Below are 14,871 nucleotides of genomic sequence, written 5' to 3' on the forward strand. Positions count from 1 at the left end.
AGTGAAAACCTTACTTTTCCGGAAAATGAAAGAAAAAAACCCTGTTCCAATGGATCCAATGTAATTATTATTTAGTCACAAGCTGCTGTTAATACTTTTCATTGGGTCAATATTTATAAAAATATAGCCTGGGACCAGATGAAGTGAAAAAAAAGTGGGGGAAAAAAATGCCCTAAGCGATTTGGGTCTGGCACCTCTCCGTTGTGAATCCATTTCCTGCTCCCGAAGTCTGGGGTGACCAATCAGGGCCCAGTATTCAAATATGGGAGACTGTAATTGGCAGTTGGTTGTAGGTCTAACCAATTGCGTCCAGTGCCATTTTTTGATCCCGCCCCCTTGAAAAAATAGCGTCCTCATGGAAGCACCAGATTCATATCCACGCAGTGATATAGTCTGGCTACGCGAGGCTAACGTCGCGATGCGACGCGTTGTGAGCTTGTAGATCTGCTATTTTTTTGCTACACTTGTACGATGAAGTAGAGCATTTTATTATGAAAAAAAGAAACAGAAATAGAAATAAAGAAATAAAAGGTTTAAATAATATTGTAACTTTTGTTAACTATTGGGATATTAGATTGGGGATAATGTTTTCCTACACATTTAATGCTTTACATGTGTGTGTGCGTGCTTGCGTCCGTGTGGTGGCTAGCTGCAGCGACAATGACACACTAAAATCCAGACGTATTTATATCTATAATCTAACAGGAAATTTGGGAAGGCTTAGCCTCCCCTAGCCTATATTTCCCGCCGCCCCTGCCGTTGTTGCTTCGAGGCTTCATTTCAGCCCCAGTGTTTATTGTTCCCAACATGCCAACAGTGCTGCAGATGCCCGTCTCGCCACGCTCTGAGCTCTGTGCCCGAGCCGCGCTCGCAAACCACGGCACCCCATCGCCAACCGCCGACACAAGGCTGGCGCTCCCAGCACCCCCGTCGACCAATCGCGAAAACAAAAGGCTGGCGCGCCCAGCACCTCGACAGATTGTCTCATTACACGGGACTTAGATCGTGTTTATGGGATAAAGATCGAGCTTCCCCCCTGAGAGGAATGGTCTCTCCCAGCGAGAGCTTCCCCCCTGAGAGGAATGGTCTCTCCCAGCGAGAGCTTTCCCCCCTGAGAGGAATGGTCTCTCCCAGCGAGGATGCAAGAAACGCCACATCCGCCGAGCAAAACCAACGCCACCTCGACCACTGTTGTATGTCCGAAAGCGGTTACTTTTCAGGAAATGGAAAGAAAAAAGAGGGCACCTAATGTAGTTATTTAGTCACAAGCTCTTAATTAATACTTAGTTAATACTTTTCATTGGTTCGATATTTATAAAACCCACAGACACACATAGCCACTTTTACTTAAAATGTTTGTTTAAAAAAAAAAAAAGGTATTCTGCCCGATAGCAGCCATATGAGCCATATACTTGTGAGGAGCGCAACATTTTAGGATGACTATTCGTTATGAATGCTGTGATTGCTTTCATTAATTTTTGTTCACCGTTTTTTTTAACCAAACCCATACACCTAACCTCTAAATGCCTGATCCTTACCCAGACCCCAGCCTTAATCTTTTCCTAATCTTAAAAAAACGTAATAAATTAAAAGTATATTAAAAAATGCGTCTAGGAATATGATCCTCACACATTTCTCAAATTGTACTATACTTGTGGGGACATCTGGCCGTCATAAGAACAGTATGCGTGTACACTACACACACACGCGCGCGCGCGCATGCACACGCACTCGCCCATGGTGTTTTGTTGTTCCCATTAACGCGCTAACATTTGGGACGGCCTACTCACATTTGAAAGCCCATTATGCGTCTCATTATTAAGGAGAAACCAAGCATTGAAATGCATTTAATGGGCGCGGTGACTGTAGACCAATAAAAAGAAAGCTGCTCGGTCCCGTCACCTGGAACACCTTCCACTGAGTGGAACAGTTCCAGTCCTATTTCATGGGTCACGGGCTGAAGACCATGCTCCAGTCAGTGATTCCAGTTAGTGCTGCTTTGATTAAAGAGCCTGTTTGGAGCATAGACTGTATAAATGAGATGGACAAACCCCCTCCGCTGCTTTCTACAGACCGAAAATGAATCCTTTGCTGCAGACTGTGGCTCCGCCATCTTTCACTACGCGTCAGAATGAGTTCAGACCATTATTGGTTGGGTAACTTGTCAATCAAGAGCGGGGGGCGGGGAATGAATGCTATTGGTTGTGTAGCGTGTCAATCAAATCATCCCGCCCCTCCTAGAGAATAGCCTACTTTATCGTCAATTTTATAATAAATAGAACCATAATTTAGCAAAACGCATATCCTGATGATTGAAAGGAGACTTTAAACTAGCGACTGGAAGCATATAGAATTTATGACAATTTTTATTACAGTAAGAAAATCGAGTCTGAAAGTTGGTAAAAACCCATCGGCTTGCGTTAAAATAAATTCTTTCTGAACTCACAGGTCGGCACGGGTGAAACAGCGCCTCTCGCTGGACATTTACTAAACATCCGGGTTGGCCTCATAGTAAATATCTCAGCCTTGCCCCTTGGTTTGGAGCCACTTTGATGCTCATTCATATAAAGTATACTTTAGTACAGTGCTTCTCAACCTGTATGTTACTTGAGTACATTTTTTGAGTATTTTATTTTTTATTTTTTTTGCAAGCTGATGACTTTCACTCTGCTGTACATTTCAAATATAAATATTGTACTTTTGTCTACATTTTTAGGAAGGGACTCTTTAGGACCAAAACGTAAAGAAATACATTACGAATTAACCACTTAGAATATATCCACTTCTATTTCAAATATAAAAAATAATAATAATATAATAAAAAATACCAGATCTACAAGGCCACAACGTGTCGCAGTGTGACACGTGGTGAGTGTCTGACAATGTCTGATCATTTCTGAAAATGTACTTTGTAATTTATACTTTTGAATGCTTTCTATTTTTGATCCAAGCCCGGAACACAATCGATTGATCATTAAAATAAATGCACGCGGCCCACCCACTGGCCACTTAGATGGGTGGGCCGCCCCGCAAACCCTTTTGAGATTTTCTAGCGGGCCCTGATCTGGAAAAAGGTTGAGAACCACTGCTTTAAGTATTATGGAAAAGTACCTTGTTAACCACTTTCCACCTATAGCATCCCTATTTTGGATATTCATTATTATCAGTGAGAAAATAATGACTTTTTCGATGAATCGAAACTCTGGAGAACGTAGCGTTACGGACCCATTAAAGGGTCCATTTGGACTCCTCCTGAGGGTCCCCAGACCCAGTGTTGAGAACCAATGCTCCGACCTGTTTCCATTCTCTCCATTTAACCTGGTTTGCTGGGTTTGGAGCCTTCATTTATCCAGAGGAGGGTTTGCTGAGCACGCAGCCTCATTTTTTTTCCACCAACATTCACATGCCTCCAACACCTGTGTAGCTGTACTGTGTCTGCTGAACAAAAGCCGCCGGTTCCCATCGATTTCTCACTGCCCACATTTCCCCCAGACAACCATGAGGGTTTCAAACCGGCATTCTCCGGCTCACATATGTTCTTTATCCATGTCACTTCAACCCACGCACATGGAGGTGTGATGTTATATACCTGCTGCTTTTTCATGCATTTGGCTCGATAGGTTTTGTAAAGACACAGGAAGCACTTCTGTCTTCCATAGAATCAGAATATACTTAGTTTTTTGCATGTCAAAGAGAACATTAAAAAAAAGAATCACACCCAGTGTGAAGTGAGCAGTGTTATTTAAGGTCATCACAGTTATGGAAGCTCACTTTAAAAAAAAAGATTTTTTTGAAGTGCGTGGTGCTATTTATAGATTAGGAATTTCATCATGCGTCTCGCTAGCCAATCACAGAGTGGTCTGAATACTCATCAGCCAATCACAGTACAGGGAAAGACAGATTTTCACGACGGATGGGTCATGGGTCGCAACCCCACTTATAGGAGCGGCTACACCGCTCAAAAATAACAATATCTATGTATATACACATTATGTACATATAGCATAAGACCTGCAGATAATATAGTATTAATAGTATGTAGATTGGGAGTTGTGTCACGAGCCAAGGAATCAAGGGAAGATTTTGAGTGAATGACATAGAGCTCAAGAGTTATAGGCCAAAATGTGAAGGGCCCTGAAGTGCCACCATGAGGCTGATATGAAATATTTTGAGCAGACATTCTTCCATGGCTTACTGGGGCTTACTGGGAGTGTGCGTGCAAAATTTCACGCTGATCGGTCCTACAGAGGTTGATCTGGAGCTCTGTTACTGGCTCTGCTGTCACGCCACAGTGTTTGTCTTTAGGGGTTGTGCCTATACTTCCCCTCCTAGCTGTGTCTTGGGTTGGCTCCCACAGTGCCGTCGGGCTCTCTGTCAGTTCCGGGTGCCTGACGCAGTTGACAAGTTGTCCTTGTCCGTGACCCCCGGGAGGCAGCCATAGACGTCCACGTTTCTGATGTGATCCAGCTCCAACGTAATCTCTCAAGAACAGATTCTGCTCTGCGTTTGAATCTGTCGGTAGCCGTGTTGACAACCCGTGCGCATTGGTTACAAGTGGGCGTGCTGTCAGATCAGGAAGCAGGCCGCGCTTTACCCAATCAAATGTAGTGGCCGGGATTTACATACATGTGTGCCGTTCCTTCCTCACTAGAAACAAGCCGAAACTCATTTAACAATAGCGTCCTCGAAGCCGGCAAGACCACGGAAAGTTAGTAACATTTTAAATTGCTCTTTCATCATAGAAACAAGTGGGCTTATAACCAAAACGATCCCTGTTCTTTGGGAGAATTGGTGTTAGTGTTCCGTGGAGAAATATTGTTAGTGGGAATGAAAACATAGTCGCACCACCGGAAGTGGAGCGCTGAAGGCAGACCAAAAACCCCGGCTTCCTTGCGCACGGGTGCTCCGTTGAGCTTGTTCCAAAGCCAAGTGAATAAGTAAAAAACGCTGTTTTTTATTTGGCGATGGGTTCCCAGATTGGCTCCAACGTGACACAAAGGGCCATTTATAGCATTCTTGTGTAGACGCCATCCAGGGCCTTTTCCTGCTGTGCTGTGGGCGGCGTCCATGTCTCGGCCCTGTACAGTAGTCCGGATTCTGCTGTAGCCACGAACAGCCGCCTCTTGATCTCCAATCTCTGATTTCCCCACACTCTCCTCATCCTGTTACAAGGCTTTCCAAAGCAAGTGCCCTCCGTACCTTCAAGATCCTGTTCAATTGACGCAGTCCATCGGACACAGAGATATTTGAAGTCCTCGACTACCTCAAGCTCCGTCCCGCTTGCAGTAGGAATGGGTCTGTGCCCCCGTGGCCAATACTTTAGTTTTCTCGTCATTGAGCTCGAGACCGATCATCCTGCACTCCATGTCTTCTGTCAGTAGTAGTTCTCTGCTGTGACCGAGACTATGGCGATGTCATCTGCATGGTCGAGTTCGATGATCGTGATAGGATGTACCCGCTGACTTTTATCCAGTGTGGATACGCATATGGTGAGTCTTTAGGGGTTCTAACTGATGGAAACTCTTGTCACACAGTGTACAATTAAAAGGTTTTTCCCCAGTGTGTATGAGCCTGTGTGTCTTCATGCTGATCCGGCTCCGGAGCTGATGTGTGGACTTCACGCCTTCTGATCAGTGTTGCCAGATTCTGTGGGAGAAACAAGCAACCAGGTCTAGGAAAACTAGCCCAAAAGAAGCGACTATGGGCCACACGAGCACTTTAACATATACATCAGCTATTTGAAAATAGCCGATCTACAAGCTCGGCTATTTTCAAATAAAATCTTGCGGGGAAATTATAATAAGCAGATCTGGCAACCCAGCTTCTGATATACAATTACAAAACTAGTGGTTCTCAAACTTTTTTCATTTCAAGGACCACCATAACTCTGAGAGGGTACAAATGGAACCAAATGGACTCTTACGGGGGGCATTTGGTTTCATGTGTACACTCTCAGAGTTACAGACTTCTACGGGTCCATTTGGAACCCTCTATAGGAATCTTTAAAAGGAACCGTTAAGGAGCTGGAACCCTTGTCATGCATGCCTGACAATGCCGATTTGCGCAGATGCCGTAATAGCGGGATGGGGGGTAAAATAGTCGTCTATATCAACACAGACTGGTGTGCTGAGGGCAGTGTTGGAAAGTAACTAAAGGAATATGTAACTTAAAGTAATATTATTACTTTTTTCCAGTAACTAGTAAAGTAACTAATTACTTTTGGCAGGGAGTAATAAGTAAAGTAACTATATTACTTTTTAAACAAGTAATGTGTAATAAGTAAGATATTACTATGTTTTAGTAACTTTTCCAACACTGGCTGAGGGTCATGCTATAGTGAAGAAAACTATTTGCACCTCGAACATAGAGCTTTTGGGTATTGTCCTAAGTTGTTGTGAAATGGTTTAAGTGTGCCTGTGGGTTCTTATAAATATGCAAGCAACGCAAATTATTAACAAGTGCTTGTGACTGTATAATTAATTAACTATACATGGGCAGCGGTGGCTCAGTAGGTGGAGCGGACATTTGGGACACGGAAGGTTACCGGTTCAATTCCCCCGGCTTAGTTCCCCCCCCCGAGTTAGGGTCGAGGTAGCCTCGGAAACCCATGGCTTTTTTTCGAAGTGTCCTTGAGCAAGACACTGAACCCCTACTGTAACTGCTCCCGATGAGTAGGTTAGTGCCTTGCATGGTTTACTCCGCCGTGTGTGTGTGTGTGTGTGTGTGTGTGTGTGTGTGTGTGTGTGTGTGTGTGTGTGTGTGTGTGTGTGTGTGTGTGTGTGCGTGTGCGCGTGTGCGTGTGTGTTACTATATTTGAGAGGACCAAATGTCCCCACAAGTAGTACAATTTGAGAAATAGGCATTGTAAGGACCATTTTCCTGGTCCTCACAAGAAAGGTTGATGTTTTATGGTTAAAAAAGATAGATATACTGTAGGTTCATAATTAGAAAAAAGAATCATGTTGGGGTTAGGGTTAGGATTACACAAACTCTGACATGATTTATACTTAGTTGCGTGCCAGTTTCATGCACCGAAAAATAGTTGATCTATAAGCTTATAGATCAGCAATCTTTTGGCTTTAGGCTTACTGTAAAAAATTGCAACAAAAAAAATTAATACTGCAAAATGTATTAAAAATAGCGTTGATAAAATTGCTGTCTTAAAATGTTGATATCCTCATTCCTCACAAGTATAGTGATACAAACCTGTGTGTGTGTGTGTGTGTGTGTGTGTGTGTGTGTGTGTGTGTGCGTGTGCGTGTGCGTGTGCGCACACAGTAAATGCACCATTTTACATTGGATCCTGTGGATCCACGGGTCCTTTTTTCCCTCCCGTTTCCTGATAAAAAGTGAACTGTGTTGGACATGCGAGGTTTCCATCCGACGGCCAGGAGATGAGGGATGGATGGGAGGGGGAAAGGAGGGAGGGGCGAGTCAAGTCACGGACAGACAGAAAGCTGAGGATAAGAGCGGCTGAGGAGGATAGATGGAGGGTGTGTGTGTGTGTGTGTGTGTGTGTGTGTGTGTGTGTGTGTGTGTGTGTGTGTGTGTGTGTGTGTGTGTGTGTGCGTGTGCGTGTGTGCGCGCGTGCGTGCGTGTTTGTGTGGAAGAGGCGGGCGGTCAGGGAAAGAGGAGGGATCAAACAGCTGTGGTGGAAGAAGTACTTTTACTTAAGTAAAAGTAGCAATAGGAAGTAAAAGGCCTGTATTCAAAATCAGACCTGAAGTATACAGCAAGTACAAAAGTATTGGCATCAAAATATACAATTATACCAAATATATGTAGTACTAACATTATTCAAGATTCATCAAATCTTTTGGAAAATACAAGCTCACGGCACGTAGAGGTAATACAAATAGATTGGTTAGTGTATGTTTTGTATTAATTATTAGTAGCAACTAAAGCTGTCAAATAATTGTATCATAGTCAAAAAGTATAACATTTGCCTCTGAGATGTATAACGTATAGAAGTATTTCCATTTGTTTTTTAAAATACTCAAGTAGAGTAAATGTCCTCAGTTATATTTCCATCAGTGATAAGGCAGAGGCAGGAGTAGGGATGAAGGGAGGACGGTGGGGTGTCAGTCTTATCCCACCAGCCGCATGCAGTGGTCCTGGGCAGGTCACCCAGCCCATAATCCCCCCCCCCCCCTCACACCTGCTCCATAAGCCCTGCAGCCCCTGTAGCTCTCTGTACCCTGTCGGAACGCGTCAAAAAAAAAAGTATTGGTATCAAAATGTACTTAAAGTAATCTTTTGAAAATAGCAGATCGCATCGCGACGCATGGTGAGCTTTCAAATACTTTTTTAAATAGTTTTCAAATACTTTTAGTGGAGTAAAAGTACAATATTTGCCTCTGAAATGTAGTGGAGTAGAAGTAAAAGTACTGAAAATTGGAAATACTCCTTTAGTCTGTTGATATGAAAATATTCTTTTAATTATGTTATTTTGATTTTTTAATTTCAATTCCCGTATCTTGGCGCGACTGCTAGTGAAACAGGAGCTGGCAGAGTGTCTGCCAAGCACAGCGACGGGGGCGCCTTGGAACGCACCAATCTTTACCAACCTACCTCCATGTTCCCAACCTCCGCACACCAGCTGTCCGCACGTCTTTTACCCGACTTAAATGCACTGATTCTGGGCATTGCTGAGTATCACGACCTGCCTGGTTGCCACATCAGACTACAAAGTAAAAAATAGGGGAAAATATCACTTAGTGTGAAGTAAGAGGTGCCTTGTATGATTATATTTCATTGAGCTATATAGAACCATGTTGAATCCCTGTCCACTCATATCAATAGGCTGCTCAACAGTGCCACAGCAAGTCACAGCCAGGTGGTGAAGTAAGCATTTACTGCTAATTAAAGATCAAAACGGTACAGGAAGCCGCTGCCACAGCGTGCATGGGTGCGTGTACTTGCGTTTTGACTGCTTGTGCGCTGTGTGTGTGTGTGTGTGTGTGCGTGTGTGTGCGTGTGCGTGTGCGTGTGCGCGTGTGTGTGTGTGTGTGTGTGTGTTGGTCTGTGTCTGTGTGTGTACGTGTGCATGCGTGTGTACGTGCCTATAGTATAGCCTATACTGTTTGACTTAAAATAGATTGTTTGTTGACCTTCAACAGAGTAAGTAGCACAATTAATCACAGCTCTGTTTGAAATACTGACAAGAAAGTCGCTTGTCATGATATTGGTTTAAATCGCTTAGTACCTGCCGATGTAATCACGCCTTACGTTTTTATTGACAGGAAGACATTAAGATTGGACTTTTGATATGAAAAACACACTACAATTGAATGTACTACTTTTTTTTGCATGTCGTGCATTGTTAACTATGGGTGCGTTCGGATATATAGCACTGAGTGCCAATACAAACTAATACGTGAGTGCACTCCCGGTGCGCATTTCCAAACGGACCCTATGTCCTCATTATGGCTGTGGTTGTGCTCTAAAAGTGTGGAAACCTCAGTTGTTCCTTAAACAGGAATAGCAGGGCAGATAAGGGCTCAGAGTTGGAATCCCCCAGGGAGATGAAAGCCACCTCATTGTCTGTGCAACACAGTTAAGCATCCTAGACGCAGGATGAATCCATCACACACTGCCTGTGACCAGGAGGAATTTCATTTATTTATGATCTGGCCCTGAAGTAGGACTTGTTTTGTCTGTTCTAATACAGCTGTGCTTCTCATTTCCATGTCAAGGACCCTCAAATTGATATGCATTTACCCCGCAGAATGTGAGGAATAAGCTCGGTGAGCTTGCAGATCTGCTCTTTTCGGCGAATGTTCCCCCTGCTGTAGGTCTGCAACAGGTCCTCAGAGTTACTACAGGGGGTCCGCCCAATATTTGTGGATTGGGGGAACCTTAGCCGGAAATAGCAGATCTACAAGCTCGCAACGCCTCGCGCTGCGAGGCGTTGCGAGCTTATAGATCGGCTATTTTCGGAGAGTTGGTGGAAGAGGAAAAAGAGCAGAACAAAGTGCAGAGCCAACGGTCAAGTTGACTAAATATTGAGGGTTGAAAAGGTTAACTGTCTGAAAATATACATTAACATGAATCCAACAAAATGAATCGCTAGGATAATGAATGTCAAACAAGTCTATAAAGAGATCTGTGAAATCTATGAAAAAGTTTAATCTGAAACACAATTTTATACAATATGTGGTGGGGGGTCCCTGCTTCGTCTCTGGCTCAGCTAAGGGGTCCTTGGCCTGAAAAACATTGAAGACCTCTGAACAGGGATGATTGCTTGATTGAATACTTTATTAGAAATTTGCAGAAAAAAAGCACATCAAAGTACGGTTCAATACGAGGTCAGCTAAGAGGATTTAAAACCCAAGAAAGCCTATGGCTTGTTTCCATTGGGGTCCTTTGTACTGAATTCATAGAGGATGCTAGGGTTCGAGTGGTCATCAACAACCCCGGTGAAAAGAGATGAAGCGATTGATTGCCACATGATCAATACAGAAGCAAGATGATGGAAATAACAGGGTGTGTGTGTGTGTGTGTGTGAACGTGATATTCATAATAATGTGACACAAGCTCAGAATCTTCCACTGATTGCCAGGAGTTTCCTATTTTCCCCTCGCTCCTGGGGCTATAACACTTTACGGGGAAAGTTTTATCATTTTTCATTATTAAATCATGAGGGGAGGGTGCTGCTTTGCCAAGCCAGCAGGCCTCAATCTTCAAGAGAGCGTGCGTGCGTACGAGCGTGCGTGCGTGCGTGTGTGCGCGCGTGCGCGCGCAGTGCCGTAAAGTAACTAAGTACATTTACTCAAGAACTGTACAATTCTGAGGTATTTTTACTTTACTGTAGCATGTTCAATTTTCAGTACTTTTACTTCTACTCCACTACGTCTCAGAAGCAAATATTGTGCTCTTACTGCACTACAATAATTATTTGAAAACTTTAGTGACTAGTTAGTTTTGTAGATTTTGATTATTACAATGCATTGTGAGCTTGTAGATCGGCTATTTTCAAATGATTTTTATACATTTGAAAACTTGTGAAATGGGACATTCTGCACAATGAGTAGGCTACTTCCTACTTTTGGTACTTTAAGTACATTTTGATACCAATACTTTTGTGCTTTTGCTCAAGTAAATTTTGAATTCCGTACTTTTACTTGTAACAGAGTATTTGTACATTGCAGTATTGCTACTTTTACTTGAGTAGATTTATAACCTGAAATAACATAATTCCGGGTTTAGAGTTCGGGTTAAAGAAGTCGGTTGTGAACCAAACATTCATGGAATGACCCCTGACCTCTGTCCCCCATGCAGGTCCTTCTCTGGTGGGGGCTCTGAAGAAAGACTGGGCTTCTCCTAACAGTATCGCCCTCTCGTGGCTGGAGCCAGAACTACCAGCGCTGCCCGTCCTGGATTATGAGATCAAATACTATGAGAAGGTAAGACATGAGCACAGCTGAACTACAACACTGGTTGTTCTCAAACTGTGGGTCGGGACCCTCAAGGGGGTCCCCAAATGTTTTTAGTTTTTTTGGAGGGGTCCCCAGATGATTAGCTTAATGTGCAACATTGTTTTCTAACTCAGTTCAAATACAAGACCACAGCTGATATACAAGACCACAGCTGATATACAAGACCACAGCTGATATACAAGACCACAGCTGACATATACAAGTGTGTTTTTGTCCAAAGCAAAACCGTATTATGTGCAGTCAGTCAGTCAGAATGATGTGCAGTGCGACGTGTTGTGAGCATGTAGATCGGCTATTTTTTACAACTTTTGCGCAACACTCTTGAATGATGAAGTATAGAGCATTAATTTACCACAAAAAAAAAAAACATAAAAAGTTGAAATAAGGAGTTACGAGGCTTCTGCCTAACATCAATGACATGCTGTTTCAGGTCTATTGCATGTATTGTATTAACTGCTCTCTCTCTCTCTCTCTCTCTCTCTCTCTCTCTCTCTCTCTCTCTCTCTCTCTCTCTCTCTCTCTCTCTCTCTCTCCCCCCCCACACACACAGGAGCATGAGCTGTTGAGCTACTCGTCGACGCGCACCAAGGTTCCCAGTGTGATCATCTCGGGATTGAAACCGGCAACCTGGTACATGTTCAGCCTGCGCACGCGCACCGCAGCCGGCCTCTCCTCCTACTCGCCCAAATACGAGTACGAGACCACCGGAGACTGTGAGTATACTGCTGCACACTCTCTCTCTCTCTGTGTGTGTGTGTGTGTGTGTGTGTGTGTGTGTGTGTGTGTGTGTGTGTGTGTGTGTGTGTGTGTGTGTGTGTGTGTGTGTGTGTGTGTGTGTGTGTGTGTGTGTGTGTGTGTGTGTGTGTGTCTGGCGGGCAAAGTATTGTGCTGTCTCTGCTATAATTGGCGGAGACGCTGTTGCTTATACCCATAGAGTACTGAGTGACATGCCTATCGTACAGACATATTCCATGTTTTTATGAATGTAACCGTACTGTATCTATGATATATGTGTCCCTGTATGTATTCTCCTTTGTGTGTGTGTGTGTGTGTGTGTGTGTGTGTGTGTGTGTGTGTGTGTGTGTGTGTGTGTGTGTGTGTGTGTGTGTGTGTGTGTGTGTGTGTGTGTTTCGAGTACGCGGCACAAAAAGCATCATTCATAATCTGCTGTTGTCGTGTTTTCGTTTTATTTATTTTTTTGTCCCAGAAAAGAGCATTCATCTTGCAGAGCTCCTCTCTCTCTCTCTCTCTCTGAGACAGCTCCATCTCAGAGAGGTGCCTCTCCGCTGGCTGTCACACGGGTTCGGCTAAAGTTCAGGTGGACTGGAGCCAGTGCCCAGGGCGGTTTGCCCCGGGGCACTGTGCTTAGGGGGCCACAACAGCAAATAATGAGCCCCTGTTCACAGCACTGGGGAGCCCCATACTGTATGCTCCAATTTCAACCAGCCGATAGGCTCTATCGAAGACCAAAAAAAAGGATAGACATGCCATCCCCGGTTTACTTCCCGTATCTGCGTGACGTACTGTACGGTGGCCGCCTTTTTTAGGAGACCGGAAGCAGGTTGGAGTCTATTATTATTTCCAGTGGAAGAGTGAACGTGAAAACAGCTTCTGAACGATTCTTTAGCCCCAGTGTTGGGAAAGTTCACTTAGAATATGAACTAGTTCAAAGTTCAGTTCACAAATTTTAAAATGAACTAGTTCAGTTCATAGTTCATAGTTCAACATTTTTAACTAAAGTTCATGGTTCAAAAAATTAACTAGTTCAGTTCTTTTTCGTTCTTTTTTTCCCAATACGTTGCTGCAAGCTATTATTTGTCAAAATTATTGCCACAGCCCATATAAAACCACAGGCAGCAATTATTTTATCAGTCAATCTAATTACCTATATACAGATGTGCCACTTCAAAACTTCACACGTTACTGTTCTTTCCCTGAAAGTGCCCTGAAAATGCATTTTTTTTCCTCCCTGTTCTGCCCTTAAAAATTCACTGTTTTGCCCCTGAAAAGAAGTTGTCACTACACACCCCCGTTTTTCCCTTCAACAGACATCCATATACATGAGAACAAAAGAATGTGTGTTGAAGAAGGTGTCAGACTCATTATGAGGCGAAAGGTGATTTGAAGAGGTCCTTGACCAGTTGCTCAAATTAATTAGCATCATAAAAGCAGTGATCATCAAAATAATTCAGCATTTTAAATGCCCTTCTTTGTCCCTCTTATTGCCCTGGGAATCCCCTGAAAATTTACTGTCTTGGCGATGGCAGGACATTTGAAGTTTTGAAATGGCACATCTGTATATATATATATAGAGGTCTCTCTCTCTCTCAGCTAAGGGGTCCTTGACCTGAAAAACGTTGAAGACGTTATTATATTATATGAATATAATCCAGGATTATGCCATGTTTAGGCATAATGTAAAAACATAGCAGACCTACAAGCCCACAATGAGTTGCATCCACGACGCGTTGTGAGCTTGTATGTCTGCTATTTTAGGCACAGGACACCGTAGCTCTGGTCCATAGCGTTAGAAGGAGAAGGAGAACTCCTTCTAACGCTATGGACCAGAGCTAGGGAGTAGGGACACCGTCGTGCTGCGAAGTATAAATTAGGCTCTAGCCCGAGTGAACAGCATCAGCAGCAAAGAGAAAGATACTGCATCAGCAGTGAGAAGTTGTGAAAAATACTTTTATACTGTTTTAAAGTAAACACAAGCAGTACACCCGGTCCCAGCAACGTTGTTGTTGTTCATACGTGTGTAGTTAATACAACGTAGAAGCTTTCTTTAATTACAAAATGATCTTGCGTCGGAGACTCTGCAAGAAGAACAAACAGCTGTGGATCATTATCACTCAGCGTACTACTACAGTGACACAACAACTGATAATCGGACAGGGATTTTATAAAGCTAAGAGGTGCTTCTCTTGCATTTTTAACCCGAGAGGCTATCTGTAATCACGGAGCTGCACAGTCTGCACGTAGAATGAGTTCACTCGGCGCTGCGCAGTTGAAAGTCAGAGACCGGCAGACCGACCGGCTTTTCTTTTTTTGGGCTGATGGTGCGTTCAGGGCGCCTCGGAAACACAGGATAGGATAAAATACAACATGGCAAACCGATGTAACCATGGAAATTTGGGACACTCTTGAACGAAGTTATACTGTGAGAGAACGCCGTTCACAAACGCCAGAATGAACGCATTCACAATAACGTTCATCTAGCCTAGCGGATATACTGTACGTTCAGTTCACGTTCGCCCAAAATAGTTCATGAGCGATCGTTCATTGAACACGTTCAAGCACATCACTGTTTAGCCCCGCGGTCACTGAACTAAATATTGGACCCAAAATCGTCACAAGACAAACCAATTTTGTCAAAGAGACAAATCAGGAGAAAATTTACTTTATTATAAGTCCACATCCATATGTTTGCTGT

At 43.5% G+C, this 14,871-nt stretch overlaps 1 protein-coding gene across 1 annotated transcript in view; it reads left to right on the plus strand.

The window, feature by feature from the left end:
• Positions 1-14,871, plus strand: part of LOC311064133 (ephrin type-A receptor 6-like) — a gene marked incomplete at both ends in the record, with an annotated part of 409,840 nt that overhangs the window by 341,909 nt on the left and 53,060 nt on the right. The window contains 2 exons of the mRNA XM_084083900.1: positions 11,281-11,405; positions 11,989-12,151. Coding sequence (XP_083940026.1) covers positions 11,281-11,405; positions 11,989-12,151 — 288 coding nt within the window. The remainder of the gene's footprint in view (positions 1-11,280; positions 11,406-11,988; positions 12,152-14,871) is intronic.

This window comes from Gymnoscopelus microlampas (assembly GCF_963454915.1).
Source record: "Gymnoscopelus microlampas genome assembly, chromosome: 17".
Classification (NCBI taxonomy): Eukaryota; Metazoa; Chordata; class Actinopteri; order Myctophiformes; family Myctophidae; genus Gymnoscopelus; species Gymnoscopelus microlampas.